The 14,610-nt window shown below is 36.7% G+C and overlaps 2 protein-coding genes across 2 annotated transcripts; one reads left to right on the top strand and one right to left on the bottom strand.

The window, feature by feature from the left end:
- Window positions 1-1,541: 1,541 nt before the first annotated feature.
- LOC116106179 (PRA1 family protein F3-like) lies at window positions 1,542-2,293 on the bottom strand. The gene has a single exon (XM_031392519.1). The coding sequence runs from the start codon at window positions 2,144-2,146 to the stop codon at window positions 1,571-1,573; it is 576 nt and encodes a 191-aa protein (XP_031248379.1). The 5' UTR covers window positions 2,147-2,293; the 3' UTR covers window positions 1,542-1,570.
- Window positions 2,294-11,353: 9,060 nt separating this feature from the next.
- On the top strand, window positions 11,354-14,579 carry LOC116106175 (phospholipase D alpha 4). Its single transcript, XM_031392514.1, has 4 exons — window positions 11,354-11,455; window positions 11,546-12,106; window positions 12,715-13,921; window positions 14,026-14,579. Exons 1-4 carry the CDS (start codon window positions 11,369-11,371, stop codon window positions 14,463-14,465), a joined length of 2,295 nt encoding a protein of 764 aa, XP_031248374.1. The 5' UTR covers window positions 11,354-11,368; the 3' UTR covers window positions 14,466-14,579.
- Window positions 14,580-14,610: the final 31 nt, after the last annotated feature.

The raw sequence follows: 14,610 nt of genomic DNA, 5'->3' as shown, positions 1-14,610 counted from the left end.
TTGTCCGAGACATTTTGTGTGCATTCTACTAATTTTCTGAGACCCTAAAGTTAACGATCGGATAAACCCTTTAATAGTCATTCTTATTAACAATCAAGGGAAATTGAAATTAAGATCTCTTGAATAATATATCCAAGAGTCTCTTTCGCCCTCTCAATCACTTAAGGGAGGTTAAAAAGGGTTTTTAATGCTTACTATGGGCTATTTAATAGTGGTTCAAATTTTAAAAGACGAGAATATATATATATATGTATATATATGAGTAATATCAATCTTACAAAGAGACATACAAAAAGTCAAATCCAATTTTAAAATTAATAATTATCTTTTTTTGTCTCTCTTTTTCTCTTATTTCAAAGACTAAATTTATATATTTTTTTTTTGTAAGGTTAGTATTACTTTATATATATCCCAATGTCTATGTGTGGTTTCAAAATCCCCAAATTTAAATGAGCTTTCACTGGGTCAAATCATTAAGTTAAAAAATGTCAATTTCACAGTGCTATTGTACCAGCTGGCATGAAATTCAATTGATTTTGAGTAAAATAAATTTTAAATTTTTTTGTTGGTATTTACACCTCTTAGATTTCTTGTTTCAACTAGATAGTGCGATTGATTGGGGTTTGATTAAATAATATAAATCTCCTCAATATTTTATAGAATCACAGTCATTCCACTTTTTTAATTTACTTAATTCAATTTTCATATGGATCTTCTTCATAAATGCTATCACTCGAGTCAACCTTCAATGTGTCAAAACTGTTCATCCATTTTTCTTGACTATGATCGTACTTAACCAATTAATTAACCCAACGACTTACATTTGATTGGTTCCCAAATAACTCATACTATCTCTTATAAGATAATTTCTTTCTGGATGATCGGGTTATTCGGGCCAATGTGTATCTTCACTAATTCTTTAAGACCTTAAAATTAACAATCGAATAAACATTCCAAACTATTTCTATTAGTAATCGAAATGAATCAAATTCAAAATCTCTTAAATAATATACTTTAGAGCTGTCTGTCCCATCTCTGACCCATGGGTGTTCAAGTTATAACCCAATTCGAAATGTCAAAACCATTATACTTGTTAATCCAAATATTAAGTAAATCAATTTGCAAATATCAATTTAAATTAAACCCTGTAATTTACTCTTCAACTTTATTTTGTTTACCTCTCCCTTGTGGCTCACTTATTAAAAAAATATATTTTGTTTTAATTATGCAAATAAAAATGTAAAAATTAAACTCATAATTAAAATTATCCACTCATGATAAGAAAAACTGTCTACTCCCAAAAAGAAGGGAAAAGATGACACAAAACAATAATTAACTAAAAATTAAAAAATAAATTAAAAGCAATTAATTCTACCAAGAATTTTGTTCATCATCATCCATCTACCCTTCAAACCAAATTGGTTCCCTGCTCCTCCAAATTCACTTTCAAAACCAGACCCACAACAACTTTTTGAAAACAAAAATTAAAAATCAAATTCCAATTGCTCACATCAATTAAAACCCAAAATTAAATTAAAGAAACCAAATAAAATTTAACAATGAACAAAGATTACGAAGGAGAAGATCCCGCTGAAGCCGCCGTCGTCGTCGTCATCAACCCAGTAGCCTCTTCATCCAAGAACAAATCATCCGTCTTCCTCAACGCCGCGTGCAAAACCACAAACACCACCCCTATAAGCAGCGCCACCAAGATATTCTCCGTTGCGCTAGTCAAGAACAGGAAGACGAGAGTGAGCACCGACATGACGATCAGCACCACACGATCATCAATCGTGCGGCCGAAAACCACCAGGGGCTCGTCGCGCAAGAAATAAAGAAATAACCATGCAGCCATCATGATGATGAACACAATCAACGAGATGGGGTGCCACAAGAGACTCAAAAACAATATCAACAAGACGATGATGGCGTAGTTCATGCGGAAATAAGAGACGTTAATTTTCATTCTGACGAGAGCTTCGTGGAAGTTTGACGGCAACTTGATGGCGTGGAAATCGAACATGAGTTTCCATGGATGGCGGGAGCCGAGGCCGGCTTTGATGCGTTCTTTGGCGCGGGTGATGTAGTCGAGGTTGGAGGAGGGGCCGGCGGAGGAAGAGGTGGGAATGGTGCCGTAGGTGGTCATTTCTCCGGCGGGGGTTTGGAGGGGGGTTTGACTTGTAGGTTTGTTGGTGTGGTTAGAAGAGGTGGAGAGTGAAGAAGGAAATGGAAGAATCTGAGAATAGAAAATGAGATGTGTGTATAAAAAAGGGGGACGTGGGAGGTGGTCAATAGAATAAAGTATGAATGTGTGGGTTTATAATGTGGTTGTGATGTCCATTGCGTTTCATACACCTCACTTCGGTTTTTGATTGATGGGATATTTGAGTCGCATTCAATGTATCGTTACGAAAAATGCAAGTTACAACCTTTTTTTTGGCCAAACGACTTACGCATACCCAAGGTTTATCCAAACAATAAGTTAGTACTTAAAAAATTTTAAAATGATAAATAGATACCTTCTGTCATGTTCTGTTAGTAATTTTCGTTTGATAATAGTGAAAAAACTAAAATACCCTTGAAAGTTTAATATTTTAGCTTTTTATAAATTTAAAAATTTCTTAAAAACCCTCTAGATTTGCTAATTTGACTAAATACTCCAATATATAAAATTTTTATAAAATAACAAAAACACCCCCGCCACATAGTGTGCTAGATTCTGGCCACCACTATCGGAATCTGACCGGAAAATTGCTTTACCACACAGACCCATCAGATATGTGTCGTAACACGTCGATCTGGCATTTTTCGGCCAGATCTAGGCCAGATCTGGTCGTCGAGGCCGAAACTTGTCGAAAAATTGCGTTACGACACAGACCCGTCGGATCTGTGTCGTAACACGTCAATCTGGCATTTTCCGGTCAGATTCCGGCAGTGGTGACCGGAATCTGGCACTACGAGTGGCGGGGGTGTTTTTGTTATTTTATAAAAATTTTATATATTAGGGTATTTAGTCAAATTAGCAAACCTAGGGGGTTTTTTAGAAATTTTTAAATTTATAAAAAGCTAAAATATTAAACTTTCAAGGACATTTTAGTCTTTTCACTATTATCAAACGAAAATCACTAACAAAACATGACAAAAGGTACCTATTTGTCATTTCAAAACCTTTTAGATATCAACTTATCGTTTAAGCAAACTTTGGGTATGTCTAAGTCGTTCTGTCACCTTTTTTTCATAAATATTTTCTTATAATTTCGATGTAATGATTGGTTATTGGTTAGTTTTTAAATTGATATACGAGATTTATACAAACAGATGAAATTTATTTTGTGAGCTGATCAATGATGAACTATTACGTTAAAATTACGAGAAAAAATTTGTAAAAAGTGATTGTGAATATATCATTACTCCATCCTTATTCATCTAAAAATGTGTTTGAAAATAATCTAAGAATTTAGATGTAATAAATGATATAGTTGGATCAATTAGGATGGTTAGATTGTCATACTGGAAAACAATCTAGCGGTACAAAATGGTGATGGTTCGGGCTTGTGATGGACTGTTGCATGTCGGACTGAATAAAAGGAGTAATAAATTAAGGTGGATCTGTCCATACCCGACACTTTCAACAACTCTTCAAACAGGGCATGGGTTGGACTATAGTGTGGAAAAGACCACACTAAGCAATGTGGGGACGGCAACGACAAAAGCGACGGCAGGTTAACACCGACGCCGGCCAGCTTCGGCGACGTGGCTTGTCCCAACCTGCTAGAAACTTGTACACACTTTTCTTTCCATCAATACAGAAATGTGCCCACGTGCCACTATTTTAATGGTTGCAAGAAGTACAAGCCAGTAAGGTGTTGCCACGTCAGTATAGAAGTGATGATTGGGGGGTTTTGATAGTAGATTCTAATTCTCTCTAAGTGAGGTCAAAATAGAAAGCGTTTTATCATGTAAAGTCGTTTTTGAAACAGAAAAAACCCCACAACATGTGTGAGTACTTTAAAGTCTTGCAAGATATTTTTATCTTTGTTGTCTGGTTTTTCATGTACATTTGTTAGATGATTTTATCCATAACATGTTAGTGGAATTATCATACCCTTTTTTTTTTTTTTTTTGGTTAAAAGTTTAAATTTAATGTCAGCAAGCGTATAAATATATTAATACTAACCTAAATGAGTATATATTGTCCCTTTTTGGATTTATAAATCATTTTTTCTATTTTTAGGTAATCAAATTAGGACAAATTGAAGAGAGTGTAGATAAACGTACTATTTCAGATTCGATTCCTTATATAAGTATCTATGATTTAAGTAAGAGGTTGTGACGATGAATTACAGAATTAGTCTCTCTCGAGAATTAGTGCATATAAGTTGGTTCGAACATCTTGGTTACAGATATATATAGTTAATTTTGGGCCTTACACAATTGTTCTTTACTTTTACGAATTTGTTTTTGAGCTTCAAGTGAACGTCTTTCACAGTAAAACGTGTATACTTAATGGAGGAGATCCAATGCTTACAAATTAACCCCGGTTCTCATATTTCGCATTGCATTCCTCTTTATAGGTTAATTTAACGATCTTAAGTTAATAGGCTATCGTTTTCATTATGAACTTACGTTGAAGAAATTATGTACAAAAACCAAAAATCAGACAAGAAAAGATGGTGATGCACTAAAATTTCAAAGGTAGAAAAAATTAATTGGAAGTACATGGGTGTCCATTACAAAATAATTGGAGTTGTCTTAAATCAAATGTCTTATATTTATTGTCATGTTCTTTTTAATTTTATTGTTCTTGCACTCTTGCCTTATGGCATTTTCTTTATTGTTTGAGCATCCATTACATTATAGATTTGTCTTGAAAAAAAGGAAAAAAAAGATTTTTTTGAGAGTTTTTTGTTTAAATATTCAAAATTTTTTACATGTTTGATCGAAATTAATGAATAAATTTGAAATATGCATACAGGAAAGTATAATAATTTAGACTTTATTGTAAAACAGATGCATTATTGTACCTTTACTTTCATACTATTTGATTAATTTGGGCCTACAAATGCAATGAACATTTATTTGATGGGGCTCATTGATGGATGTTATAATTTTACTTGGAATCGTTAAGAAACTCTCCATCTGAGTATTCACAATTTAAGCGAGGAGTCATTAATGTGGGTTGTTATACTAGTATTTTCCAAATATTAGTTGAGGTATGCGTAAATTGATCTGAACACTTTAGTTTAAAAAAAAAAAAAAAAATGTTATAAAAACATACTTTTATATATCATGTTTTACTTGCATTGATGTGACGTACTCTTATTAATCGATTGTATTGTAACATGATGTACAAAAGACGTTCTTGATGTTATGTATATTTTTACGTCGTTGGACTTTTGGACGTATAATGTTATTAAGTAGAATGTAATGTTTAATTCAATTTGATAAGTTAGTGTAAAAGTACTTATTGTGATTACTTGTGTTTAACAACAAAGCAATTAAATAATTAATACATAGAATATTCTAATATTCAGTTAAGGAATGAGATTATAAGGCATAAAGTAAGACTAAATTAATTTGATTAAATTATCCAGTAATTAACCACGTGATTCAATGATGAAAGTTACCTATTAATCATGATTTAAACCTCCTTAATCTTATTTATAGTAATATTAATATACATGTCTCTATTTCCTTGGTCAGCCTTTTTTGTTTAGGGTAATTTCATTTAACCCCCTGTAGTTTGGTAAAACATTAAAGCCCCTGATATGTTTTAAAAACATTCAAAGAACTCCCTCTTGTATTATTAGACCGTGTTAACAAAATCCGATACAGAAAAAAGGCAGACATGTGGCCTCTTTGGGAGAATTTCTTAATTTACTAATTTAAATAACCCAAGACTATGGGCTAACGCAAGGACGACCAATAATTAACTTTAAATGGATAAATTATAATAATAATATTACGTTGACAAACCTTTCTCTTATAAACGTGATATAGTAGCTTGCAATGGATTATGCTTGACCAATTATAAGTCATCACGTCGTGTTTGTGAGAAGGGTTTGTGTAACGCCCCGCTTGAGAGAGAAGACAAGACAACAAAGGAAATGAGAAGTGCTAGAGAAGTCACTTTGTCACAAGGTAAGTAAATCCAACCAAGTTGAGATTTGAATAAGCTTTTGAGTAGAGATTGACTAGAGATGTATGCATATATAAGTATGTAGTATGCTTGATGAGAAATTTAGTTGAGATGAGTAGCTATTTTGTGGTTGCTGGATACACTTCATGTATGAGAAGTGTTTTAATGTGTATTGAGAAATAGAAATTGAAATGAAGTTTGAGAGATGTTGTGTAAACCTATTTGGAAGTGCTTTTGTTGACAAGGATTATGGTTATATGAGGGAGTTTTCTCCCATTTTGGATGGCTAAGAATGAAGTATAGTAGTAATTATAGTGGAGTGTTTATATGCACATGAATTGCTTGATGAAATGCCTAAGTGAAAACATGTTACTAAACTGTCTTGTCACAGCTGTGACTTTGTGAGTAATTTTTGGGCATCTTACGGATTGAACTGGGTTTAGACCAAAACATAAGAGTTATAGTCTTGTCTCTAAGCTTTAAAACGAGATAAAAATCGTAGCAATCTGATGTGTATAACTCAAGTTATGCCTTTTTTAGTGTGACCTACGTAGAATGACTGTCTTTGATGCAACATTGCATTTATGCTTTTCATAAGTGCATTAGTGAGCATGAGCCATCCATACGTATTATTTATGCACTTAAGCAGTAGCTTGAGAAATAGTAGAGAATGTGAGTATAAGCTACGTTAAGAGTAAAGAGAGAATGAGAGAATGAGCACTAGAGAACAAAGAGAAAGTAGTGCTAAACAAAAGAGAATAGAGTAGGTTGTGCGATGGGGAACCCGTGAGTTATGGGTAGAGTATTCCCGCATGTACGCCGCATTGAGAGAGTAGCATGAGTATGAGAGAGAGAAGTGGTGTAGCCCGTGAGAGTGCATGCGGATGAGGGCTATACCTGAGAGTACCCGAGAGAGAGAGAGAGTATACACTCACATGGCCAAGGGTTTCGAATCCATGCATAACCGAGTCCAATCGGCTAGAATGAGTAAAAGTCACGTAGAGTGGGAGTGAGTCTCGGCCGTGCCTCCGGTAAGATGAGGCCGTGACTACTAAAGAGAGTTAGTAGAAAAGAGTTATGAGAAAGAGAAAATAGAGAGAGGTATAAGAGAGAGAGTAAATGAGAATTGTAAGGAAAAAATTAGAGAGAGATAGTTATGGGGATAGATGCGTAGAGGATTTACTTACTGAGCATTAGTTGTGCTCACCTTATTGTTTTTCATGTTTTGCAGGATCTAGGTGAGGACACGGTCGGATAGGCGTCGGCAAGCGAAGGGAAATGGCTGCACTGTCCACCTTGTTTTTTATGCTTTTGTACATGATATAACTTTTTGTATAAAGAATGTATATGTTTCAAAAAAATAAATTTGGGCCCAACTATTTATATTATTTTACATGTATTTTCATTATGTATTTTTTATGAGTATTTGAGTAGAAAGCGGCTATTACATTTTTGGTATCAGAGCCGAGATTTTGGGAGTTGACAGCGTACCATTCTCGTCGCTACGATGTTCGAGAGCCGACTGTGTAAGTTAATTCTTTCCTTACGTTAAGTGTGTTCTTAAATTGATCAAGTATGATTGTTTTGTAGATGAGACGTAGTACTTGGAGGAAGGGTAAGAGTGTGATGAACGAGGGAGAATCCTCTAACCCATCAGAACCAATTCCCCCTACCCTTGATGAAACGATGATTCGAAACATTGTACAGCAGGTATTAGCGGAGAGTCAAGGGAGAGTTGTTCAGGAGAAAACCGCCCACAAGACAAGAGCGAGAAGGGCCGGTACCTCAGACAGTACAAACTCGGGTTGATCCGATTCAGAGGCTTGCAAACCAGCATCAACCGCCAGCATTTAGGGGTACTAGGGATCCGCTAGAGGCAGAAGAGTGGTTTAAGTCCGTAGAGCGGACGGCGACACTGTTTCCCATGAATGATAGAGAGAGGATTAGATATGCCAGTTTCTTATTTAAGGGAGATGCCCGAATTTGGTAGGAATTAATGGAGGAGACTCATAATATGGCCTCGATGACCTAGGAAGAATTCAGAAGATTGTTTGAGGCTGAGTATCGAACAGAAGATCGAGTACATGAGAAAGTCCAAGAGTTTATTCATCTGAAGCAGGGGATTAGTACTATGAAAGAATATTCAGTTAGATTCAACTCCCTTGCTCGTTTTGCACCCGAAATAGTGTATACACAGGAGTTAAAGAGAGATAAGTTTGTGCAAGGTTTAAGATCAGATATTGCCCGAGATGTTATGACAGGAGCCGCGCCCCCTCATACCTACAGTGAAGCTCTAGCAAGGGCTTTAAGGGCAGAGATCTATGTAAACAAATATCTTGTAGAAGGGTTATCTCCAGCGGTACCCAGTGAACCATCCACTACCTTACAGAGGGAGAGAGTAGATGTTACAAGGAACATAAATGTAAGGGCCAAGAAGAAGTTTCAATCCAAGAGGAACAAGAGAGACTGGTAGAACAAGCGGCCCAGGACAGAAGGGTTTCCACCTTGTGCTAAATGTGGGAGGAACCATTCAGGAGAGTGTTTAAGGGACAAAAATGTATGTTACAGGTACCGACAGTCAGGGCACCTGATGAGGGATTGTAAAGTTCCCCTTCCACCAGCTCCTCTTCCACCTGTGGCTCAGACTTTTAGAGGTACCAATGCCAGAGTTTTTATAGTGGCACAGGGTGAAGCCGAGGCCAGTCCATCAGCTGTAACTGGTCAGTTGTTTTTTCATGTTGTTTCCTTATATGCTTTAATTGATTCTGGGGCTACCCATTCTTTTATTTCTCATGGAATGATTGAGAGATTAGGTTTGAAACCTATTAGAGTGAGTCAACCTATTAAGATAGAGTTACCTGATGGGGTGAGTGTGTTGACTCAAGAAATGTTATTAGGAGAATCTGTAGTGATCCAGGGATGAGAGTTAGCAGTTAATTTAATAGTTTTTCATATGTCTGACTTTGATGTGATATTAGGCATGGATTTCCTAGAGAGGTATGGAGTAGAGATTGATTGTCGGAAGAATAAAGCGAGATTTAATCTCGATAGTGGAGATAAATTTAGTTTTGGGGAGGGCTATCAGTTAAGTATGTTGATTAGTAGTGTGAAGGCAAAAAAGATGTTGAGGAAGGGGTGTTCTGGATATAATACCCATGTAGTGCAGAGTGGTGATGTTCCACAGCCAGAAATTCAGAGGGTGCCGATAGTTCGAGAATTTTTAGATGTGTTTCCTGAAGACTTACCAAGTTTGCCACCGGAAAGAGAGGTTGAGTTTAGTATTGAACTAGCACCAAGAACATCACCCATATCTAAAGCCGCTTACCGAATGGCCCCAGCAAAGCTTCAAGAATTAAAAAGCAACTTCAAGAGCTTCTAGATAAAGGTTTTATCCGATCAAGTCACTCTCCCTGGGGAGCTCCAATTCTGTTTGTAAAGAAAAAGGACAGGTCACTGCGGATGTGCATTGATTATAGAGAGTTGAATAAGGTGACAGCAAAGAATAAGTACCCGCTACCTCGGATAGATGATTTGTTTGATCAGTTGAAGGGAGCAGTAGTATTCTCCAATATTGATTTGAGGTTAGGGTACCATCAGGTAAGAGTAGCTAAGCAGAATATAGCGAAGACTGCTTTCCGTACAAGGTATGGGCACTATGAATTTGTAGTGATGCCGTTTGGCTTGACAAATGCACTAGCCGTTTTTATGGACTTGATAAACAGAGTATTCCATGACTGTCTAGATCAGTTCATCGTGGTGTTCATTGATGATATTCTGGTTTATTCCAAAGAGAAAATAGTGCTAAACAAAAGAGAATAGAATAGGTTGTGCGATGGGGAACCCGTGAGTTACGGGTAGAGTATTCCCGCATGTACGCCGCATTGAGAGAGCAGCATGAGTATGAGAGAGAGAAGTGGTGTAGCCCGTGAGAGCATGCGGATGAGGGCTATACCCGAGAGTACCCGAGAGAGAGAGAGAGAGAGTATACACTCACATGGCCAAGGGTTCCGAATCCATGCATAACCGAGTCTGACCGGCTAGAATGAGTAGAAGTCACGTAGAGTGGGAGTGAGTCCCGACCGTGCCTCCGGTAAGATGAGACCATGACTACTAAAGAGAGTTAGTAGAAAAGAGTTATGAGAAAGAGAAAATAGAGAGAGGTATAAGAGCGAGAGTAAATGAGAATTGTAAGAAAAAAATTAGAGAGAGATAGTTACGGGGATAGATGCGTAGAGGATTTACTTACTGAGTATTAGTTGTGCTCACCCCGTTGTTTTTCATGTTTTGCAGGATCTAGGTGAGGACACAGTCAGATGGGCGTCGGCAAGCGAAGGGAAATGACTGCATTGTCCACCTTGTTTTTGATGTTTTTGTACATAATATAACTTTTTGTATAAAGAATGTATATGTTTCAAAAAAACAAATTTGGGTCCAACTATTTATTTTATTTTACATATATTTTCATTATGTATCTTTTATGAGTATTTGAGTAGAAAATAACTATTACAGTTTGTAAGTCAATACAACTTGATCAAAGCAAAAAATTAAACCAAATTAATGATTTTTTTTTTTTTTTAGTGGGGTCACTAGCCCCCCACTCATGAGTAAGTGAGTTCGTCCATGGGCCAAAGAATTATCCCGAACCCACACGGAGGTATTGACAATAATTCTTAAATATAACATAGAAACAAAGACACAGGAAATGAGTTACCTAATTCAACGGATACCAATAAAAAGAGATTTCTTGACTATTTCTAAACATATTGGGGGCTTATACTTCCTCAAACTTTAGGGGGTTCAATGAGATTACCCATAGCTTCAACCAGAATTGGCAAGCAATGTTCACACAAACTAACAAGTTTTCATTTGTTTAATTTGATGATTTCATCAAATATGGTCAGCCCTGAATCTATGAAGTACTTCTGGTTCTGCCTTAATTGACCTGCAACATATAACAAAATTCCATTGTTTTAGGAGAAGTGTGATTTGAGTTTAAGAAACTTCAACTTGAAGTGAAAACTTAAGATAAGACTTAAAAGGTTGCCTCTAAGTCTAAAACTTACATAAAAAAATTAATTTCATAAGTTTCTCCAACTGCCAACACCTTCATTCATGATTTGCATTCCAAGTTTTCCATTGCTGCTCCAATTCCATTTCTTATATAACAGTGAAATGACAAAACATTTCTTACCAAATCAAACATTTCCCATCTCTCTCAATCTTGAAGCAATGGAGGGCAAGCTTAAATTCCTCCATGGAACACTTGAAGCTACCATCTTTGATGCCACACCATACACCCCTTCATTTCCCTTCAATGTAAGTAAATTTTCTGGAGTCATTCTATGATACTGATACGTATTAATTAATAACAAGATTAGTTTATCGTTTTATCGGTGTATTTTGCAGTGCATTGTTGCGAATGGGAAGCCTAGTTATGTAACAATCAAGATAGACAATAAGAAGGTGGTGAAGACAAGCTATGAGCGCGACAGAGTTTGGAACCAAACCTTCCAAATTCTATGTGCTCATCCCTGTGATTCAACTATCACCATTACTTTGAAAACCAAGTGCTCAATCTTGGGAAAAATACACATTCAAGCTCATGAAATACTTCATGAGGCGAGTTTGATTAATGGGTTCTTTCCTCTGATCACGGAGAATGGAAAGCCGAGCCAAGAGCTCAAGCTCAGGTTCATGTTATGGTTCAAACCAGCAGTGTTTGAACCATCCTGGAGGACAGTTCTTGATAATGGTGAATTCCAGGGCCTGAGGAATGCTTCATTTCCTCAGAGATCGAATTGCAATGTCAAACTTTATCATGATGCTCATCATAGCTCGACATTTCTGCCTCCATTTGATCTCTGTGGCTCTCCGGGAAAGCTATGGGAGGATGTTTACAGGGCCATTGAAGGTGCAAAACATCTGATATACATTGCAGGCTGGTCTCTCAATCCCAAGATGGTTCTGGTAAACTAAAATCCACTGTCAGGCATTATTTTTCTTTTATTATTTAGGCGATCTTAATGTGTACTCTAGATTGTGTTTGTCACATCTCATATTGCCTGGGAAATAAGTTTGAGATTCAATTTATAAGTCTTGGGTCAAATTTGTGAGAGTCTGCTCTCAAAACAGACAATTTCTACTTGATTGGACTAATATCTGACAGTGTGTTTCTTTTTGTGTTTATTCACACAATAATTTTTCTTCTTGGTTTTAGAATCTAACATGGTTTTAAGCAGGTTAGAGATACTGAAACCAATATCCCATGTGCGAAAAGAGTGAAGCTTGGTGAATTGCTGAAACATAAAACTAAAATCCACTGTTTGACATTATTTTTCTTTTATTATTTAGGCGGTACTCTTAATGTGTATTCTAGAATGTGTTTGCCACATCTCATGTTGCCTGGTGAATAAGTTTGAGATTCAGTCTATAAGTCCTGGGTCAAATCCGTGAGAGTCTGCTTTCAAAACAAACAATTTCTACTTGGTTGAACCCAATACCTGACAGTGTTTCTTTTTGTACTGCACGCAATAATTTTCCTTATTGGTTTTAGAATCTAACACGGTTTTAAGCAGGTTCGCCATCTTGAAACCAGTATTCCATATGCGAAAGGAGTGAAGCTTGGTGAATTGCTGAAACATAAAGCTGAGGAAGGTGTAGCTGTGAGAATCATGCTGTGGGATGATGAAACATCCCTACCAATTATCATGAACCAAGGGGTGATGAGAACTCATGATGAAGATGCTTTTGCTTACTTCAAACACACTAAGGTTTTATGCAAATTATGTCCTAGATTACACCACAAGTTCCCCACTCTATTTGCTCACCACCAAAAGACTATAACTGTAGACACTAGAGCACAAAATTCTTTCAGTGACAGAGAAATCATGAGCTTTGTTGGTGGCTTAGACCTCTGTGATGGCCGCTATGACACAGAAAAACATTCCTTGTTTCACGCTCTTAACAAAGAATCACACTGTTTCGATTTCTATCAGATAAATATCGCCGGTGCTAGCCTTCACAAAGGAGGGCCAAGAGAGCCATGGCATGATGTCCATGCTTGTATCACTGGTGAAGCTGCTTGGGATGTGTTAACAAATTTTGAGCAAAGGTGGACTAAACAATGTAACCCTTCCTTGTTATTCCCCATTAGCAGTATACCGAATCTTGTTCGCCAATCTAACATTGCTTCGACTTCAAGCATTTCCAATGCAAGAAACTGGAAGGTGCAAGTTTTCAGATCAATTGACCATGTGTCAGCTACCCAACTAGCTAAAAACTTAACTGTGGAGCAAAGCATACATGAAGCTTATGTTGAAGCGATAAGGCGTGCCGAGAGGTTTATATACATTGAGAATCAGTACTTCATTGGAGGCTGCCATTTGTGGGAGAAAGATAAGCACAGTGGCTGCAGAAACTTGATTCCTATTGAGATAGCACTTAAGGTGGTGAATAAGATTAAGGCAAAGGAGAGGTTTGCAGTGTACATATTAATACCAATGTGGCCTGAAGGAGAGCCTGAGAGTGAACCGGTTCAGGATATATTGCATTGGACTAGAGAAACAATGAAAATGATGTATAAATTGATTGGAGAAGCCATAAAACAAAGTGGTGAGGTGGGTCACCCCAGAGATTATTTGAACTTCTTTTGTCTTGCAAATAGGGAACAGAAGAGCAATGGGGAGTTTCAACCTCCATATTATCCTCAGCCATTGACACAATATTGGAATGCTCAGAAGCATAGGAGGTTCATGGTGTATGTGCACTCAAAGCTCATGATAGGTGTGAATATTATCTCTCTTTGTTTAGTATTTTCTCAGCAAATTTATAATTGTAAATAAGAACTAACCAAGTTTTGCTTGATGGGTTTGTGTGTTTTTTTTCAGTGGATGATGCATACCTTCTGATAGGATCAGCAAATATAAACCAAAGATCCATGGATGGACAGAGAGACACAGAAATTGCAATAGGGTGTTACCAGCTGGTCAGAAATGGAGATCAAAACAACACAAGTTATGGAGATATCCATGCATACAGAATGTCACTATGGTATGAGCACACTGGAGTTGCTGATGAATTGTTTCAGGAGCCTCAAAATCTGGAATGTGTAAAGAAAATACATTCAATAGGAGAGCATATGTGGAAAATCTATAGTGGTGAAGAAGTTGTAGACATGGAAGGTGTGCACCTTGTAACTTACCCTGTGAATGTCACAGAGGACGGCTTGGTTGAGGAACTTGGTGATGGTGGTAGCTATTTTCCTGATACAAAAACTCTAGTAAAGGGAAAGAGATCAAAAGTCTTGCCTCCTATTTTCACCACGTAGTCATGTCATCCAACCAACCAACTAATGAATCTGCACATGTATGTCTTTAACTATGTATTTATCATAAATGTATAAATATACCACAAAGCACTGATGTAAAATCTAATTGTTTAACAAAACATGTAGTAAAGTTCATTCCATTTTT

This window comes from Pistacia vera, unplaced genomic scaffold (assembly GCF_008641045.1).
Source record: "Pistacia vera cultivar Batoury unplaced genomic scaffold, PisVer_v2 Contig51, whole genome shotgun sequence".
NCBI lineage: Eukaryota > Viridiplantae > Streptophyta > Magnoliopsida > Sapindales > Anacardiaceae > Pistacia > Pistacia vera.
Note: the sequence above shows the minus strand (reverse complement) of the source record. Positions and strands in the feature narration are given on the sequence as shown.

Excerpts from the sequence above, each read along its gene's own strand:
- LOC116106179 (XM_031392519.1), bottom strand. The coding sequence starts at position 2,146 with ATGACCACCTACGGCACCATTCCCACCTCTTCCTCCGCCGGCCCCTCC.
- LOC116106175 (XM_031392514.1), top strand. The coding sequence starts at position 11,369 with ATGGAGGGCAAGCTTAAATTCCTCCATGGAACACTTGAAGCTACCATC. Across the intron at positions 11,456-11,545 it reads CCCCTTCATTTCCCTTCAAT|TGCATTGTTGCGAATGGGAA; the intron begins GTAAGTAAATTT and ends TGTATTTTGCAG. Across the intron at positions 12,107-12,714 it reads TCAATCCCAAGATGGTTCTG|GTTCGCCATCTTGAAACCAG; the intron begins GTAAACTAAAAT and ends GGTTTTAAGCAG.